Genomic DNA, 19,317 nt, shown 5'->3' with positions numbered 1-19,317 from the left:
ACAATCGGCTGTCAGATTACACACACTGACATGAACATTTAGGTGAAATAACAAGGAGGCACCATGTCATTTTCCTCGTGTTTACCTCCTCTCTATGTCTTACATGCTGACTTTTGCTTTAGCTATTGCATGTTGAATTGAACACATTTCAGCTGTATTTCATACGATGTCACAGAAAATATGTTACAAAGTGATATTATGAAAAAGCTCAAGCTAGCACGTGACCTACAACTTCACAGTAGACAGATTTCATGGATAGCATCTTCTTTATTGTACCATAACAGCGACGTTTCGGTATAAAACCTTAAACGGTTGTCACCCAAGTCATAAAGAAGTTATTGTCCGTACACCACGATGACAAAACTTCATCTAATGTCCTCGGAAAAGCAGAGGGTTCAATAAAGCATACTAATAATAGTTACTATGAGCTCACTTGCTTATGGCTATAAGTCATATCACCCAGAGACAGATTTCTTATATATCCATTATATTAGCCAAAGTTGGCATGTGCAGATTAATGAATTAAAATGTAACAGGTGCAGTGAAATATTGATTATCGTGAAATAATTGACATCATAGAAAATCTCGTAAAACTTATTATTGAAACGTGTGATGATCTAAACTCATCCTAAATCTAAAAGTTGGTAGAGTATCTGATGAAAGTCCTGTTTTCTGAGTGTTGCCAAGTAAGCGTTCAAGTTTCAATTACTTTACTGGCTATAGCCCGGGAAAGCCACATTTAAGTAAAACAGAGTTGAAAACGGTGTGGCTCAGCCGGCAATGGGCATGGTTGAGTGATCGTATGAATGTGGCTCTCCCGGCAATGGGCATGGTTGAGTGACCGTATGAATGTGTCTCTACCGGCAATGGGCATGGTTGAGTGACCGTATGAATGTGTCTCTCCGGGCAATGGGCATGGTTGAGTGACCGTATGAATGTGTCTCTCCCGGCAATGGGCATGGTTGAGTGATCGTATGAATGTGTCTCTCCCGGCAATGGGCATGGTTGAGTGACCGTATGAATGTGTCTCTCCCGGCAATGGGCATGGTTAAGTGACCGTATGAATGTGGCTCTCCCGGCAATGGGCATGGTTGAGTGACCGTATGAATGTGTCTCTCCGGGCAATGGGCATGGTTGAGTGACCGTATGAATGTGGCTCTCCCGGCAATGCGCTAATAGCTAATCCGTGTTACCGTAAATAATGGTATAAAATATTGAAATACTCATGGACTTGGTATGCTTTTGTGCCTTAAGATATCTAAGTGTTCATAAAAGACAATCGTATTTAGGATTTTATGAATTTATTGCCTTCATAATTCAACAAATAAAAAAGTGAATTAGATACCCGAACTGTTCATCAATATAATATCACAACAGTTCGCCAGCTTGGTGTACATCATACTGCGTGCGTGTGGTCCATAATATCAACAGCATGCAGCATTTCTTCATGAGTGATAAGTCTAGCAGTACATCCAGCAACGACGCAGGTCCAGTAGGTTCTATCATTGCGACGACACTTACAACGGAACCATGTTTAATTGTGAATATATGGAAGATATGACTTATATACAACATTTTGCGGAAGTTTATTTAAGTTTACCGGTATTTATTAAGAAAATACAATCTCGAATAAAAGCAGAGAATGCAAGATTAATGAACAAAATAAACATTGAAAAATTAATGTTATCATATGTTAACCAAAAACGTCAACGTTTGTTAACTAAACAAACAAGGAAGAATTCACTTCAACGAGATTAAGAAACAAAGGACAAGTGGCTGAAACAATGGTAATCCATTGTGATCAATGGGTGACGCTTATTTGAAAATACGGTATTGATTCCCTTACTCATTGTGGCCTTCGCGGCACTGAGGTCCTTCTCAAGACCTTTATCCGGCTATGTCCATATGATTCATATTTATCCCTGAACTTGAAAATTAAATTTTAGTACGTTTTATCTATGTGTAAGGATGATGGACCAATTTTATAATGTCCATAATGATGAAATACATGTATAATTAAACGGGTGGCTTTGTAAATCGAGATGGAAGTGTTTTAAAACCATTATGAAAAGTTACTTATCTGACTGTATACGAATCGCAATATACAACTTCCTACTCACTTCCAGTATATGATTTGTCATCAATAAGGGAAGGCTTCTGTGGTCCAGAAGATACAAAGCCTTTGGCTACATCATGCAATTTTCCCCTTACTGTAGCTGTTTAAATTTACAGTCATATTCTACGTTTTATGTTCAATATGTTTCATGTGATGGCGTTAATTAGCTGAAATATATGTCAACACAGTGCCTTTTAAAGAGTGTTGTGAATATTTATTCATTGTTATGCTTATCATAATCATTTTTATCTATTGCTTAAGTCCTATCGCAAACCCATCTGGGACATTCTAATACTGATCAATATAATCACATTCTAAAACATCTCTATCACAGTCGAGTTTAAGCCAAGAGTTTAAAGGGTTTTCAAATGTTGATTACAGAAAATAAATTTCAGGCAAAACACGTGCTTCACCTGAATTAGAATATACAGCTAAACTCTATTCAAATTTGCGGTCTAGCGCAAGACCGGTAAATGTAATTTAAAGAAGAAGAAGAAGAAAATTATTTTATTTTCGTGTCACGCACTGTAACACAGTGACAATAAAAATACACCAATATAATATACCAATATGGCCTATGAGACACGCAGGACGCCACATACATATAGATAAAATGAGAGGTAAAAACCGAACGCGTTACTGCCATAAAAGTACAGTTTTGTTGCGCTCTCAACCAATCAGAATCGAGTATCACACAATGTCGTGCTCGAACTGTAATTTATGTCGACTATCTTGATAAGGATTAATCTTTGATCGAGAGATTTAGAAAGAATGCATATTAACTTTGACATAGTCATTGATGATGACTGAAGCCATTGGCTGTTCGTTGCCTACCTCCTGCAGTCAAATGAACTTTACTTTCTATTGACATATTAACTCGCTAGTTGATCTGGATTGATGCTATATGCTCACATGCAAGAATGCATGATATGATCTTAAATACTCCCTAGAGCTATATAGAGGTGCAGCCAAGCCTTAATGCAAAAGCTTCAAATGACGATCTAAGCGCAAATTAATTTCTTGCATCATCATCTTGTCTTTTTTGCTTGTTTTCCGGTTGTTTTGGTTCTTTTTCTCTGCCACAGTACGAGAATCTGTTTTCAGAAACATTGTATGAGTTTGTGGATTATAATGGATCTGATCATAGATGTATGCTTGTCATTTTTAAAAATATGTGTGGAGCATTAGGAGCAGGAAGAAACAGTGAGACATAATGATGTCCTTCTGAGTTTCTGCTCTACTTTTTATGAACATAATATGCCCAAACATTGCAAGTATATAGTGTGAGAATGAGAATAATGACTAATGTACTTACGTGAGCCATTACCAGCTGATTCAACATTAAAACGTTTAAGTAAGTAGCACAGAAAAGTGTCTTGGGAGCACTTTAGCTGTGTAGAGTCGTAACTGCATCCACTCCGGAGCCCTCTTACTGGTAACAGTTTGTCTATCGGCAAAATTAAGTTGAAACTGGAAAAGTAGATATATCGCGTGTTCATTATTAACTTCCACTGACATATTTAGCAAACCATTAACTACACCGTGAAAGTAAAACAGCACGACATGTGAATACGCTGAATTTAGCTGGAACCAAAATACTTCCAGGTTTACATTTAACCGCCTAGGACAGATTATGACTCAATATGTCCAAATCAGATTATTTTGCAAATATGCTTTGATTATAATATTAGCTATATCAGAACAACACCAGTGCTCGTTTGTTTCTCCAAAGGTAATACACGTCCAAGATCTGCAGGACTTTGGTTTCCTCTCAAAGTAAGCTGACACAGCGTGATAAATGAAATTTGGTGGTGTAAAACCCAACTCGCTAGTTCTATTATTGGCTCATTTACCTTTTGTAAATATAAGAAATTCATACTTAAATACTTAAATATTTGAAATGTCAGATGCTGACAGTCATGCAGATTCATTGTGCTATTGAGACAATGCATTTTGAACACTGAATGACACTTTCAGACAAAACAACTAACTTTTTCCTCTTTAACTCTTTAAAAGAGTTAGCATCTCATTAGGTCTTCAATGTACGATACAAACATCATTGGGGAAGATCACGTAAAAACGTGTTCAGCTGAGGATCCACCGGAAATTGGTGTTGTACGTGCATACAAATCAGTATGGTTGATTTCCGGAGACAGACGATGAATAGTCAGTGATGCTGACTTCATGCTTAATGAGCTATTCCCAACAGCCAGTAGTGTCAAGCAAGTCTGTGTGTCTCTGGATACATACATCTCACTTCCGCCGACAATGATCACTGTAAACTTGTGCTGTACCACGCTGCTGCTCCTCCTGTTCACCAAGAATGGATATTATGCAACTGAGTGTGGCCTGGTATCTACTTATAAAGTTCCGATCTGTTTCATTTCTGAAATTGATGGATGTTGGCAAGTGATGTTTCTCTTTAAACACCAAGATTTTTTGAAAGGTTGGAACTCATACTTAGTTTGCTCAAATTACGAAGACAGACACTGTTTGAAAAACGATTTTACGGTACCGAACACATTCATGGAGAACAGAGTGATTAAGAATTCTCATTCAATCTGTGGATAGGAAAACGACCAAAATTGCTTCTTGCTTTTCTTCATCGAACCTGGGTTTTTTTAAGCACTACATTTGGGAAGCAACGATTTACAACGGCCAACACTCTGCCATTAGAGAGCAAACTCTCAAACCAACCTGTAATAACCACATTTCAACAAATCAATATTTCATTGAAACCACTGTTACGGCCATATAAAAGCTCTCACCTCTCGGAGTTTTATAACCAGTGCGTAATGACACAGGCATTTCTGTCAGTTGAACAAATGAGAAGCTAGTTCGCTGATGTGGTTTCTCAGAGCCCTTACAGTTTGGTCAGGGTATATGACGCCTTTCTGGCACGTTTTTCAACAATTAAAATGGTTGAAGTTGCTGGTGTTCTAATGAATAAGGCGAACTTTATTGGTAATGTGTCCGTCTTGATAAAACAAAGCCATTAATGTCTTCTCAGATGTCTTCGCTCCTTAAATATCAAATCCGCGGTTGCATTGTATGTTACTTTGGACCAAGAACTGCATATGGACCCGTATTCTCGAACTCTTGGGTACCAGAGAAATAGTACGACTAAGGAGGGTTTTTTAATGACTCGAGTTTATTACTATCAGACCCAGCTAACAGAAACCAGAAACCAGACGTAGCACATCGTGCATGTTATGCTAATTACATGTATATATAAGTGATACAAGCAGAAGCATTTGTAAATTCAACATGCATCTGTTCACTAGATGTTCATATCATAATATAAAAGCATGGCATAAAAATATGGTCAAATGTGTACAAACATACATTATTTCACGAAATATAAATTGTATTATCAAAGGAGTCACTGATTGTACTCAGGGCACGAGGTGGGCTTATGTTCTAAGCCTATCAGTTAGTGTAAATAAACGCACTTGATAATTTGCTTGATTATACAATACGTTGCTTACAGACTTTATTTTGTGACTTGATATTCTCTGTTCATGCATGCAGACAACACTGGCTGCCACCAGGCATCAAATATATCAAGCTGAAACTGAAACTCCAAAGCTCATCCATACAGACATTGAGTTACATTTAGGTGAGGATGCTAATTCCTATGTCGCTGTTAAGAGCTGTGTAGTATAGTTCCAGAAAGGAAGAGAGAGCCTCGAAGATGGCCAAGAAGACATTCAACTGATGTCGATTAACAACATGACGTGATTCTGAATGGACGACTGACCACTCGTCACATAGCTATAGAGGCTTCTCTCATGGACCATCTAAGGAGTTCAGGACAATCTAAGGAGTGAGTTGGACTTGACAAAGGCTTCAGCACTCCCCATCAAAACCGCTCCATATCTATCATCTATCGTCAGAATTTGAAGCTGTGTCAGCTAAAGTTGTTGAGAGATTTGTAAACATGGACGATCATTGGAAAGATCTAGCACCTCATCCTCCTTATGTAAATTATAATGACTTCATTTCTCCTGTGGAGGACTTTTCACACCACAAGAAGGAATCCTTCATCATCGTTGACAGACGTGCAAGGACCTCGGAGTGGATTATGTTGAATAATTAATTAGTAACCAACTCCATCGTGGCAAGTTTTCAGCCACCCTTCATTATCTTCTGAAGGCATCACATAGCTTATGAAAATTGGAAGTCATCATCACACACTGCATATTTTGTTAGTCATGAGCAAAATTAGAGAGCCATGCACAGGGTTTTGATCTGAGAGATATTTATCAGAATTACTTATCAGAAGGTTTGTGTTTGTACTGACCCATACAGCTTGAAACATGGTGTTGTTGTTTTTCGTCCTGAAGGATCCATCCCGAGTTTGGGTGCGTCTGTCGAGACTTGCTAAAATACGTTGTCTCAAATATGAATCACTGACAATATTTAGAGATTTTGGGGTGAAACTCTCAAAACAGTCATGTGCGTCTTCACATGTCCGGATATCACGTCAATAGAGAAAGCCAACTGCTAAACTGGTTCGCAACATAAAAGGACACAAAATCTGAATGGGTCTACCGGATAAGGTATTTTGTTATACTTATTCCCAGCATAATGTTTCATTGATCAGTGGGATACGATAGAATTCTTATGTAAAACACAAATCTCCTTCTGAGAGTCCAACTACAAGTCTGGACATGTCAAATTAGGGAATTGCACCAGATATCACTTTGTTCAATGTTGTGTAAAATCTGTTAATGTCCTCGAAATAAAATTATCAGGCGAATCAATTAATTTGTCTCTCTTTTGTTTTTAGCTAAGGCGGAGACACCAATAGAAAAGAATTAGATAGGTAACCTTTACTGAACCCAATCAGATCATCAGTATACTGAAGCTGAAGATGATATAAAAAAGGTACCATGGGTGTAAATAACATCAGTTTGGCTTTTTACAGCATGCTAAAACCTATTTACGCAACTTCGGCTATCCCATTTTCGGCCGTAGTTATCTCTTTAATAAGCCTGGACACATGTATTACAGATTACATCGCACATTGTTTCATACCATCTATCCAATGATCACCTGATGAAGGAGTAAGAATATATTTCAAAACGTCGTGACCCTTCACAGTAAAGAAGTTGACATCCATAAAATCCTTGCCTTTATGCGTATCACCTCTAAATGCCCCTCAAAGATATCCAATGTAAATGCGTTCATTTTGGCTAATCTGAACTTGCAAAGAATATATACTGAAAACGCATACAAAGCAGACTATTGCTTGACACAATATATATTTATGTAATATACTAGCGACATAAAGTAACTGTGCATTATTTGATGCTATGACATATTTTAATGCAAAAAAGATAATAACATGATTTGTGGTGTTTTCCTTAATCACTGTTTAACTGGTTACAGGATAAGATCGAAATCGGTATGATTTGGCACTAGGCATCGCGACTCGCTCTTGAAGAGATGTGGTGTCAAAAGTCAGTTCACAAATTCAGCATCGTGTGTGTCCACCATTGGTGTTGATGCAGGTTTGACAAAGACGACGCATAGACGACACTAAGCGATTGAAGAAAGCTTGGGAAATGATGTTGCATGTCTTGTTCCAATTCAGATTAGTCAATGGCTGATTCTGGGTTTGACGTAAACGTCGCTCAATTTCATCCCAAACATGCTCAATAGGGAAGGGTCCGGAGAAACAGCTGGCAAGGGGAGTAGAGGAATGTTCTTCTGTCTCGGGACATCTGTCACAACACAAACGACATGTGGACGGGCACTATCTTGCTGAAGTGTAAAGTTACGTCTCTGTCCTTGACTGAAAGGCTGCATATGAGGCCCAATAATCTTATCTCTGTATCGCAGTCAGATTGCCACTGACAATGACAAGTTGTGTCGGACCATGAGATGTGATGTTGCCCAATACCATAACGCTTCACTACCAAACTGTCGACTTTGAACAACGCACGCGTCAGCATACCGTTCAGCATCGCCGTCTGTACACCTTTGCCCTGCCATCTGAGCTGTCCAGAAGAAGTCTCGACTCGTCAGTGAACAACACACCATCCCAATCCTGTCGTAGATGCTGTCTGCACCAGGCAAGACGTGCCTGTCGGTGACGTTGGAACAAAATTAGACGTATTGCAGGCTGTCGGGCCGGATGTTGTGCTCCCTTAATCGCTTCCGTATACATACAGTCATGGAACTGATTTGGCGTAAGCCAGGAATGGTCCGAGCAGTCAAAGTGGCAGTCTGGAATCGATTCCTTAGATGGGTCAGCCGAATGTGGTTATCTTGCTGACGTGACGTCACGCGTGGATCGCCGGTCAGAGGCAAATCTCTCGTGTTTCCATAATGTTGAAAACGTCTCCATAGAGATGAGATCATGTTTCGATGGACACCAAAATCTCTGGCCACTTCATTTTGGGTCATTCCAGTCTCGAGCATACCCACGGCGCGGAGACGCTGATTTACTGTAAGCCGTGGCATGACATACACGCAGTTTAGGTTGAAATTAACGTGTTTTCCACAAAGTTTAAAGGTTAGAGAATAATCAATCGTTAAGTTAAGTTAAGTAACGTACCACGCGCGATACGTGACATGAAATTCCGCGCAAAGTGCTTTGCTACATGTTGATTTAGGTTATTTTCATAACTTTTCCAAAAACATTTTTTAAATGCAAAATTATGTTATGCACAGTTACTTTTTTCCTTTAGTATATATGCAAACATAATAAGGTATTTACTTCTTTCATCTGAGGTTCGAATACAAGAGCCACACTTGTTATGACCTGTAATCTCCATCTGCGTGCATGGATTTCACCAAGGTTGTAAACGTCTAATACCTGTAGACTATTAAACCACGTTGAACCGACACATCGTGATATTACTGTTAGATAGAAAGTTAACCCAGACAGCAAATGGTTACTGCTTCGATCGCCTGTCCACTTGGCTCCAAGTGTTACCCTGCCTGGCGCACGGCATTTAGAAGAAACAACAACAACGACTGGTTGGTTCAGTACATTGTGTGTTCACGAGTGGAGTATCCACAGTTAACTGCTCCATGAAATCTATCTGGGTTAACAGTATGACATTCCCACTATAAGGTCCGGACTAGTGTAAGCAAACACATGGGCATGAAGTAACGATGTAAGTGAAATATTCCTCCCATGCCTGAAGGCGACTTTACAGACAGACAGACAGATATTTATTCAGTATAAAGGCCACTGGCCCAAAATACAAGCATACTGACATATAAATTCTGCGCATTGTACAAAATACATTATAAAACCATGGAAAATGTATATAAATTACTTATTACTCCTGTCAATAACTTGCTGGACCTTATATAAATATAAGGAAATCTTTCTCAACTGACTGAAGTTGTTACAGTGGGCTAAAGATGTAATTCTAATATTTACTTATATACAGTACAACAAGAAATTATTGAGAATTTAAAGATTGTACATTTTTTTATCACTCATTACTCACGTATTAAATGTGAATATTAGCAGAACATAACTCCAAATTCAAAGACAGGTGAACCGTTAGTATTTTGTCAAGTCACCATGGGCAGCAGTGCAGGCTTCAATGCGGCGAGGCATACTACTGATCAAAGAACTTAGAAAGTCGTGGTCCATGCTGTCCCAATATCGGACCACCTCTTCTTTCATTTTAGCAATATTTGTCAGATTTTTCTTATTGAGACTTTCCTTCATAAGTCCCCAAACCTTTTCTATTGGATTTAGGTCAGGGCTATAGCTTGGCCAATCTAATAATGTCATATTTTGGGTCCGAAACCAGGCCTGTGAATGCTTTGAACGATGTTTTGGGTCGTTGTCCTGCTGGAAAATCCAAGTTTCCATAGAACACGTGAGCAGATGGAAGTAAATGTCCCTTGAGAATATCTGTGTACCGCTCACTGTTCATATTCCCTTCAAAATACACAGAGGGGCGTTGCCCCTAACACAGATATGCCACCCCACACGTTAAATTTCGGACTGTACTTTGGGCGCTGATACAAAGGTTTTTCAGTTTGTTTGGTCCAGAATTTCAGTGTATTAGGAAACAGCCACACAGAACTTTCATCTGAGAAAATCACATTGTCCCAGTTAAAATTTCTATGCTGTAAGCACCAGTTCAACCTTCGCTCCTTTTGTTCAGGTTTCATGATCGGTGATGGAATTCCTCGACTTTTCTGCCAACCCATTGCCTGCAGCTCAGCTCTAATTGTTTCCTTACTGACAGCCACAGTTCCTCTATCAATCATATCCAGCCTTAAGTTTTCTAAACTCCTTCGTTTGTTTTTCGAAACAAGAATACCAAGCCGCCTCCTGTCACCGACAGTCAATTTTCTGGGCCTACCTGCGCCTCCCCGGTGCTCAATGCCATATCCATTTGCACTATTTTTCAAAACACGATAAACAGTGGACAAAGGGATGCCTGTTCTACTTGAAATCACTTTCGCTGATCTGATGTCCTTGTTATATTACTCTAAAATCAAATTCCTCTTCTGTAAATCATCCATACTTAGGATCACTCAAAATGTCGTCTGCTAGCAAGTAAACAAAGGGGGATAACTCTTCACAAACTAATGAAAACGGATTAACGGAGTTGTCTCTCTTCAATGAAACCAAGCACTTGATAGCTGGTCAAGGTTGTTTATACTAGAAATCCAATTAAACATATTCCTAAAATTCTCAATAATTTCTGGTCATACTATATCTCCTGAAAACTCTCAAATTTACGAAAATAGTGAAGGCGACTTTAACCCCCATTCAACCTCACCTCACCTCACCTGATACGACTGAAATACTGTACAGAGTTACAAGCAACTCACTCACTCATCCACACCATCAGCAGCGCGAAGATTAGCTGTTCTCATTGATTTTACAGCATCTTCGGTTCATTACATCACTATGTAAAGCTGAACCGGGCAATGGCGATGAGCAGAGTTGAGATTTGATTTCGGCATTAATAATAACTGAAATGAAATTTGTTGTTCTGAAAAATCGATATTCTCAGTGTGTGTTTGGGTTCATTCCCGTTTATTCTATAATCCTGGCAGAATTTCGTCCTGACACGTGTATCGCCTCACCGACGTCCTGATCTCTGCTACGTCTTCAGAGTGCCAATGTTCTAAGGTTTATTAGATTTTGATTGTTACATTTGCAAGTAATATTTTACTCACACTATACCCATGCTGATAATTAATGTCATCCCTATACAAAAGACGCATGTATCTTGGAGGTGATATCAAGTGCAAGCATTGTCATACATCATGTCGGCAATAAGCCAAGGGATTAAAGAGTCTCCATGTGGAAATGTGTAGGGCCTACCTGAACGTTGACGTTTCTTAACGTGGCAGCCTTTGGATATTTGTAAAATGCAAATATACACTGGTTCATGCTTTAATACCGACGCATAATACTCAAGCCCATTGGTCCAATCGCTAATGCATAATACAACATCATCGGTCAGTATCCGTTTTCTGAGGTTGTGATATTTGAAAAAAATAAGAGAGGTCAAATGAGAATGAAAGCAATAATACTTCATCTAATTTCCACCTTCTACTCTAAGTTCTTTTATTGTGGCAAAGGCAAATAATCTCAGGCATTCTTGGAGATCACCGAGCCGCTAATATCTAGATTTATGATAATACCCTTCTGTGGTGATCCAGGCGCGCCCAGTCGGAAGCTTTAGACCTTTGTGAATCAAATATTGACCTGATCAAATTGTTGTTTTTTTCAGAATATTTTAGGACAATAGTTTTACACGCCCTTCTTGTCAGTCAGGTCAGAGAAGATATGGGGAAAACAATGGCCAGGGGTAAATATTTATCTCTCTTTTGGAAAACGCACTCGTAATAGTGAAAATCTGAACAATACTATATCCATTGTTTTACTTGTGAAAAAGATCATGATATTGTAGCAAACATTTCAGCCGTTTGTGTTTACATTCACGCGTTCAGTTTGTTCAACTTAAAGAACAAGTGTGTTTTTTCCGTCATTGATTTTGAGTTTCCTCTTGCAATGTATTTGCTTATCCCAACCCTTTTTACTACCGTATTCGTTCTTATAAAAACACGTGCCAGCTCCTTCAGAGGCTACTTTCCATATGTGGAATCTATATCTGTACACACTGAGTTGACCATTGGGATGGATTCTTAAGCTCACACATGTTAACAGTCAAGCATTGGAAGAAATATCTGAGGAAATCGGAATACATGGAATATATAGTATTATTTCATTTAAATGTTCGATTCAGGTAGAAAATGCATGTACGAATAAAGAAATGTTAGCTATTAGTAATAATTAACAAATATTAAACTCTATCACAAATAAAGGAAACCAATGGTGGTAATTAAATTACTGACGTATACCAATGTATACGATATAAACACAATACATCTTAAGGCTTAATAAATTCAAATACGTGGGTTTGGCGGGCCTGTGATGTTTTCAAAATCCCCCAAGACACTGAACCGAATATATACCACTCAACCCTCCTCTGTGAGATGCAGCATTGGTACGTGGGGGTATTTGTCGTTCCATTAGTCTACGACCCCAAAGTTCATCATCTGTCTCTAGATTCTTGCAGTTCGGTGTTCGTTTCCAATGAATAAAATCAATGTTTTCCCTTAAATTACAGTGCATCGATTATTGCCGTGTTGGATGCTGCTGTTCAAGCAATCTGCATTGCATGACCAGAGCAAAGGATGTCATTGGGGTAAGGCTACGATAAACTGATCGTAGCGTGGGGCCCTTCATCTGGCACTGATAAAAATCGAAACATGTTTTTTGTGCTGTAGAATCCATTTCCTACATTTGCTCTGTCTGTTGAATCTCGCTTAAACACTCCCCGAACGTGTCTGTCGTTCGTTACTCTGAAACCAAACAGGATTAGTTTCACATGTGATCAGAATTAGTACAAGTATTTTTTGCAGTACCTTATACAGTTCGTGAATCTAATGTATGTTCTTTGTTAATAATATGGTCATGTGATTACATATTTCTTGAATTCTTTGTGGAAATACAATTAGTTTAATAGTCTCTTTCATTTCAGTCTTGCGAATGATTTCCTACTGAAGGGACATTACTGAAATTCCCCACATAAAAACCTCAATAATCATCACAATTATGATAATTTGTTAGACTCCTGTACAGCAGCTAGACAGCACGCGTGTCTTCGGATGGGTCGGCGTTGTGTCTCTGGGGCGAACGACTGATATAGGCTGCTGTTGCATAGTAAAATTAAGATTTAGATAAGAACGTCGATACAACGCAGCGGCCTAACACATGTACATTTGTAATCCCAATATTTTCTTCTTTCTGTGTGGGAAGAAACATGTACAGATTTGCTCTAGTTTAGACCATCATTGTATTACAACGTCTGTTCAAAAACAAAAGCACCTTCCCAAAGTCCATAGTTGTGTATGTACATCAAGAGAGCTCATGGTGTATTTACAATCAGAGAGCATTTGGACAATGGTTGTTGTTGTTGTTTTTTGTTAGGAATAGTAGTATACTGCCTTTGTAGGCCGTCACACACACCAAGAGCAAATGTAGTTCGCCTTTACACTTTCAAAACATAATATACATAATCGTACTTGTTTGCTGATAGTATACATGTCATGTTCATTCTCTGAATGAATGTATTAACTCTGCTACCAGGAAAGGTCAAGGTTCCCTGAATATCAGTACTACATTTTGTTTTTGAGAAAATACATATTGATTAAAAAATATATTGATTACAATGCTTCTGGAAGGTCCGACTATCTTTAGTATGGTCCTTCATGGAACAGCATTGATAACACATACCAAAAACAGACATATGTACAATGTCTTTTACTTTGACATTATAAGTTCATGACGCAGTTACGAACGTTTTATCACCGTATCGAATTTATGCACCAAATGTGTGATTAATGTGTTGCCACGTAGCTAGACATGAAACGCAATCATGTAATTTCCAGATATCACAAAACACCCACAAGATACTATAATGATTAACACATGCACGTTTTAACGAGAACGACATAACTGACTTAACTATCGACAAACCCTATTAATTCTCATGATAAGAAAACAATGAATGTTTATAGGTCATGTGCTTGATTTATAATAATATTATTTACGTCCAACTCATTCTGTTATCCTGCAGTATGACGTACTAGTATTATAGGCATAAGATTATTGTAGCAAAGTACCATAATCTCATGCCTATAATACGCTTGCTACAGTAATAGATATACAATTAACATTATTCATAACAGGTGATTAAGAGGTGATGAGATACAAATTATGAGAGGATTTAATAATATATTTAAGATATGAAGTCATTAATAACGTTGTAAGGTAGGAAATCAGTAACGGAGGTAATAAACATGAAAGTAGGTCGTTAGAGCTGATGAAGGCAAGGTGAGGTGACTCATAGCTTTGGTAAGGGGAAAACTACTACACTATCAAGATGGAACAACGTGGCCGGGGACCTTGCTGCCAGTTCTTGGTATCTTACGAGTCATATATGGTTAGGGGAGAGACACGGTCTTACAAATATGGTATTGGGGGTACGAAATAGAGGTTGGGGAGAGTAATAGATAGTCAGGTTATGGGTTATTGACCAATAGAAAAAATAGAAAAGGGTGTTGGCTGTGACGTAGGAACCCAGTTTTAAGCTGGAGCAAAGCTCAGAAACGGGAGTCTGGTGCGGGCCTACTCTTGATGTTGGTCACTAGGAATCGTCTCCGAAATTATCTTGAAGCACCAGCATTTGGCTTAAGAATGAAGCTTTGCGGCTGAAGTCTTATAGAGTGACCATAGAGTAGGTTGACCAGCAACACAGTGTTAATAAAAACTATTGAACGAAGATCATCGTCTTGTGTTTGCTGGAGGGACTACGGTAAAGTTCCAAGGGCCCCTGGGTACTGACACTGTACCTCTCGCACATCTCTTATCGTCAGGACCGAAGTACGGGGGTATACCGTAGTTCAGGTAACGACACGCCATCCCAGGTGTGGTCTACCGACAGGTAAATTCCATCTACCTACCAGGTAAAGGTGCTAGTCGGAACGCCTTGGAAACTAGAACCTGTAGACTACTGGCTATGGCGTCAAGTAGCCATGGCCACCAACTGAAGATTACAATTCAACCAATGCCATCCTGAGAGCAATAAGTGTTATCCACACGTTAAAACCATTAACTGGTGAGTTACATTCAATACACACAGGATTGTGTAGTGGGCCTGTCCCTACTGGTATATATTTTATTGTGTTCATTTTCCATATCTCATGAAATGCACTTTGAAGTTTGTAAAGTGTCTGTCTGTCTTGCTATGCAATAACATTTAGGACAAACGTTATACCGCCGGAAGCAAATGTTTAACACAAATGCAGTCAGAATATTATTTGATACGTGATAGGTTTAGTTTGTAAAATACCACTTTAAGCCTAGAATGAAACATTTGTGATAATAGTCATGACACAACAGTGTGTGCCATCTATATAAACTACAGGACAAGAAATGTTACAACTCTATGGATATCAGGCTAAACGTGGTTATTAACGTTATACTCATTCAGTCATCGTAAAGTATCAGCTTTACAAACTACACCGAAATGTTGCTCTATGCAATATACTGAAACATCAACTTCTAGAATGTCGATGAAACAATTCAAAGAGAGAACACACTACATATGATGACAGAAGATCGGCTGTATATTGTTCGAGAAGATTATAGCTGCTGAAGATTCCTACCAAAAGAAAGTATTCATTGGTTTCCTTTAGAAGAAAATACCTAGACCTTTATGTTGTGCTGTCGGCTCAAGCTGGATGTTGATTTACAACTCAAATAATGGTACAGAGAGATTCGCTACATTCATTATAATCTGGTAACTATTACCAGATCTGATTGTTGCTGGTCACCTATATTTGCCTTTTCCTGTCTTAGATATCAACGTTCTAAATTTGAAAAAAAATCTGCAAAATATTCTTGTCTGGCTTTGTTCGGAAGACAACCTTTGTTTATAATATTTATTTTTTGTGTCTGTTGTTTAACGTCGCTATATGGCGGCGGTCTGTAAATAATCGAGTCTGGACCAGACAATCCAGTGATTACCAGCATGAGCAATGATCTACGCAATTTTTGATACGATGATATGTATCAACCAAGTCAGCGAGCCTGAAAACCCGATCTCGTTAGTCGCCTCTTACGATAAGCATGGGTTTCTGAAGACCAATTCTAACCCGGATCTTCATGGGGCCAGTCTTTGTAGAAAGTTGCCAGTTGACAATTATTATTGCTTCTTTTAGCTATTCTTGGTGTATTGATATCTTACCAATATCACATAATTCAACATCACATGGCCCCAAACCAAAAATACAGCCGACTCTTAACTGCCGTGTTTCCCTTCGATTCGCCCTCCAAGACCTTCTATATCACATCAATGTATTAATCAAAGGTCTTCTGTCGGTCTCAGACGCCGAAACTATGTCGGTAAGCTTAAATCAATTTGTCAGTTGGATTGGAACAACTGAATAGTTTCAATATCTATGATAATGCTTTTCGCCATTTATGACAGAAGGATAGTGACTGTTTTAAGGCATTTGCCACCTGGTAAAGTATTTCCCCGACAAACAGCAATCATTTCACACGGTACATGTAGCAGTCGAGTCCTCTTTAGGTCTGGAATTCATTGACATATAGCTCCATGTATTCAGTTCATTATTTTATTATTTGAATGAGTGAGTTTAGTTTTACGCCGCACTCAGCAATATTCCAGCTATAGACGGTGGTCTGTAAATAATCGAGTCTAATTGCTGCAGCACAATGTAAAGTATCTAGATTACCCCAACAAGAGGAAACTCAACTAATACATAATGAAGTGGTCCAAAAGCTATAATCTTGAAAGATAATACCTTGTCAGAACAGAGTGTCATAAATTCACTTGTCGGGGGTTCCTTAAACACTGGGATAACATTACACGCAACGAATTTTATGTTCTGAAAAATGGATCTATCCAGGACACCAGACTTCCATACAGGAAAGGATACAGTTAACCATACTTTATCCAGAATATGTACAAATTATGTGTCCCTCAGCTTTACTGGCCGCATCAAGATATACCATGCCTGCACATTCTTTCTCTCTTGCTCTACGAACCCTTAGTTACCGCCAGACACTATTGTTGAGGAGATACGAACTTTGCATGTGGAAACTTGCAAGTGGTAATGCTATGTGGTTCTCCGTCGCTGTAGGGAACTGTATAACGTTTCTAAATGATAGAAATAAATACCTCCATATTCTTTTCGCCAATTATTCCTTCAACTATTTTCCCGAAGGGACGAAACAAGTCAAATACCTACCATTCACAGGCACTACAAACACAAGAACAACAAACACAAGCACAACATCCACAAGACCATCAAACACAAGATCCACAAGACCATCAAACACAAGATCCACAAGACCATCAAACACAAGATCCACAAGAACATCAAACAAAAACATCAAACACAAGTTCAACATCCACAAGAACATCAAACAAGAACATCAAACACAAGCTCAACATCCACAAGAACATCAAACAAGAACATCAAACACAAGCTCAACATCCACAAGAACATCAAACACAAGCACAACATCCTCAAGAACATCAAACACAAGCACAACATCCTCAAGAACATCAAACACGAGCACAACATCCACAAGAACATCAAACACAAGCACAACATCCACAAGAACATCCAACGCAGCACAACCTCAACAAGAACAAAAAAACAAGAAGATCAAACACAAAATCATCAAGCACAAGAAACATCAAGCACAAGATCCACAAGAACATGAACCACGAGAACAACAAACACAAGAACAACAAACTCAAGCAGAATCACTCACTGGGATTATAAAGATGCTCGCGATATGGAAATAGAAAAACGTCATCATCTTTATAAAAACCCATATAGCGTTTTCGTTGAAACATCGTCTTTAACCATCACTTTAACACCCATAGAGGTGGTGCCTCGATCACAGACAGTGGTGTCTAGCGCTGTAAGTAAGGTTACCTCAGTTAAGAGACAAGTGTTTATTTTCTAGATTACGCGATGTCGTGAACTAGACTGAATGTGATCAGAATGGATCAGCCGTTTGACACTGTAAGGTGTGTTGGTCTATTGGATTTCAACCGACGTCTTCTGTGATCCCTTTATGCTGCAGTTTGTCTGTTCTAGAATCAACATAGCACTGCGGGGAGCTGTTAAGATCCAGATTCACATTCCAGGGCATTAGGTGACGTGAGGTGATGTGGGGCTTAAGGTCGCGTTCAAGATTATTTCACTTTTATAGAGACATGCACGCACCTACGCACGGGTCAAAATAGTCATGATTTAAAAGACTGCGAATTAATAGATGATTATCTTTCTGATGCCGAGTGATGGTTTCTAAAACGAAACATCTTCACAAGTACAAACGACAGTCTCAACCATATATATAGCTATTGCCAGTAACAGACTACCTTTATGATGTTTGATAATCTTTTTCATCAAAAGAAATATCTGGATTGTATCTTACAAGATACCAGCTACATATACATAATGGCAGTATTCATGGGGTAATCACCTAGTATTGTATAAACTTCCCCGTTTGTCCTCTAATACTTTACCCTTTAGATATGACTGTTCGCTTAAAGTAAGTGCCGCTCATACACAGCTCATGGTAAGCATTCTCTCTCTTGAAACACTGATAACAAAATCTTGGTTTCAGATAAATCCCTATTTTAAATATTTGGATTTGTCCCATTGTTGTGATAAAGTCGGAATAGTACAGGGAAGTGTGCTTCTGGCATAGATTTCTTTTGGATATTGGCATAGATGTCTGTGGAAAGGGTTTAGATGCTTTGGGTCATCTGTAAATAGGCACATGTTTTCCTATCTGCGTTTTCTCTTTAGCATTTTCGGACGCCTTCAAGCATGACCACTTTCTTGATGGCTACGTTTGTGTGACTAGGCAGGTTCCAAATGTGTATGGTCTGGGATCTTTAGAGAAGGAGGATTTGTTCTATTTCCCTTATTCCTCAATCTATGAAAAGTAAAATAGTTCCTCAACGTTAATATTCAAGGCAAACATAGGTTTTAAGATATTTCATTCTTTGAATCGGAAATGGACCAAATTGCTTTTTTCTGCTTCATTAACTGTGATAAACGTTGTAACTACTCCACGGTTTGAT

At 38.7% G+C, this 19,317-nt stretch overlaps 1 protein-coding gene across 1 annotated transcript in view; it reads left to right on the top strand.

Annotated features, from left to right (window-relative positions):
* Positions 1–17,939, top strand: part of LOC124255859 (uncharacterized protein PF14_0093-like) — a 40,263-nt gene extending 22,324 nt beyond the window's left edge. The window contains exon 2 of the mRNA XM_046689803.1: positions 17,468–17,939. Within this exon, the coding sequence (XP_046545759.1) occupies positions 17,468–17,939 (472 nt within the window). The remainder of the gene's footprint in view (positions 1–17,467) is intronic.
* Positions 17,940–19,317: the final 1,378 nt, after the last annotated feature.

Source organism: Haliotis rubra, unplaced genomic scaffold, assembly GCF_003918875.1.
Source record: "Haliotis rubra isolate DU_JTF1 unplaced genomic scaffold, ASM391887v1 Scf61, whole genome shotgun sequence".
Lineage (NCBI taxonomy): Eukaryota > Metazoa > Mollusca > Gastropoda > Lepetellida > Haliotidae > Haliotis > Haliotis rubra.
Note: the sequence above shows the minus strand (reverse complement) of the source record. Positions and strands in the feature narration are given on the sequence as shown.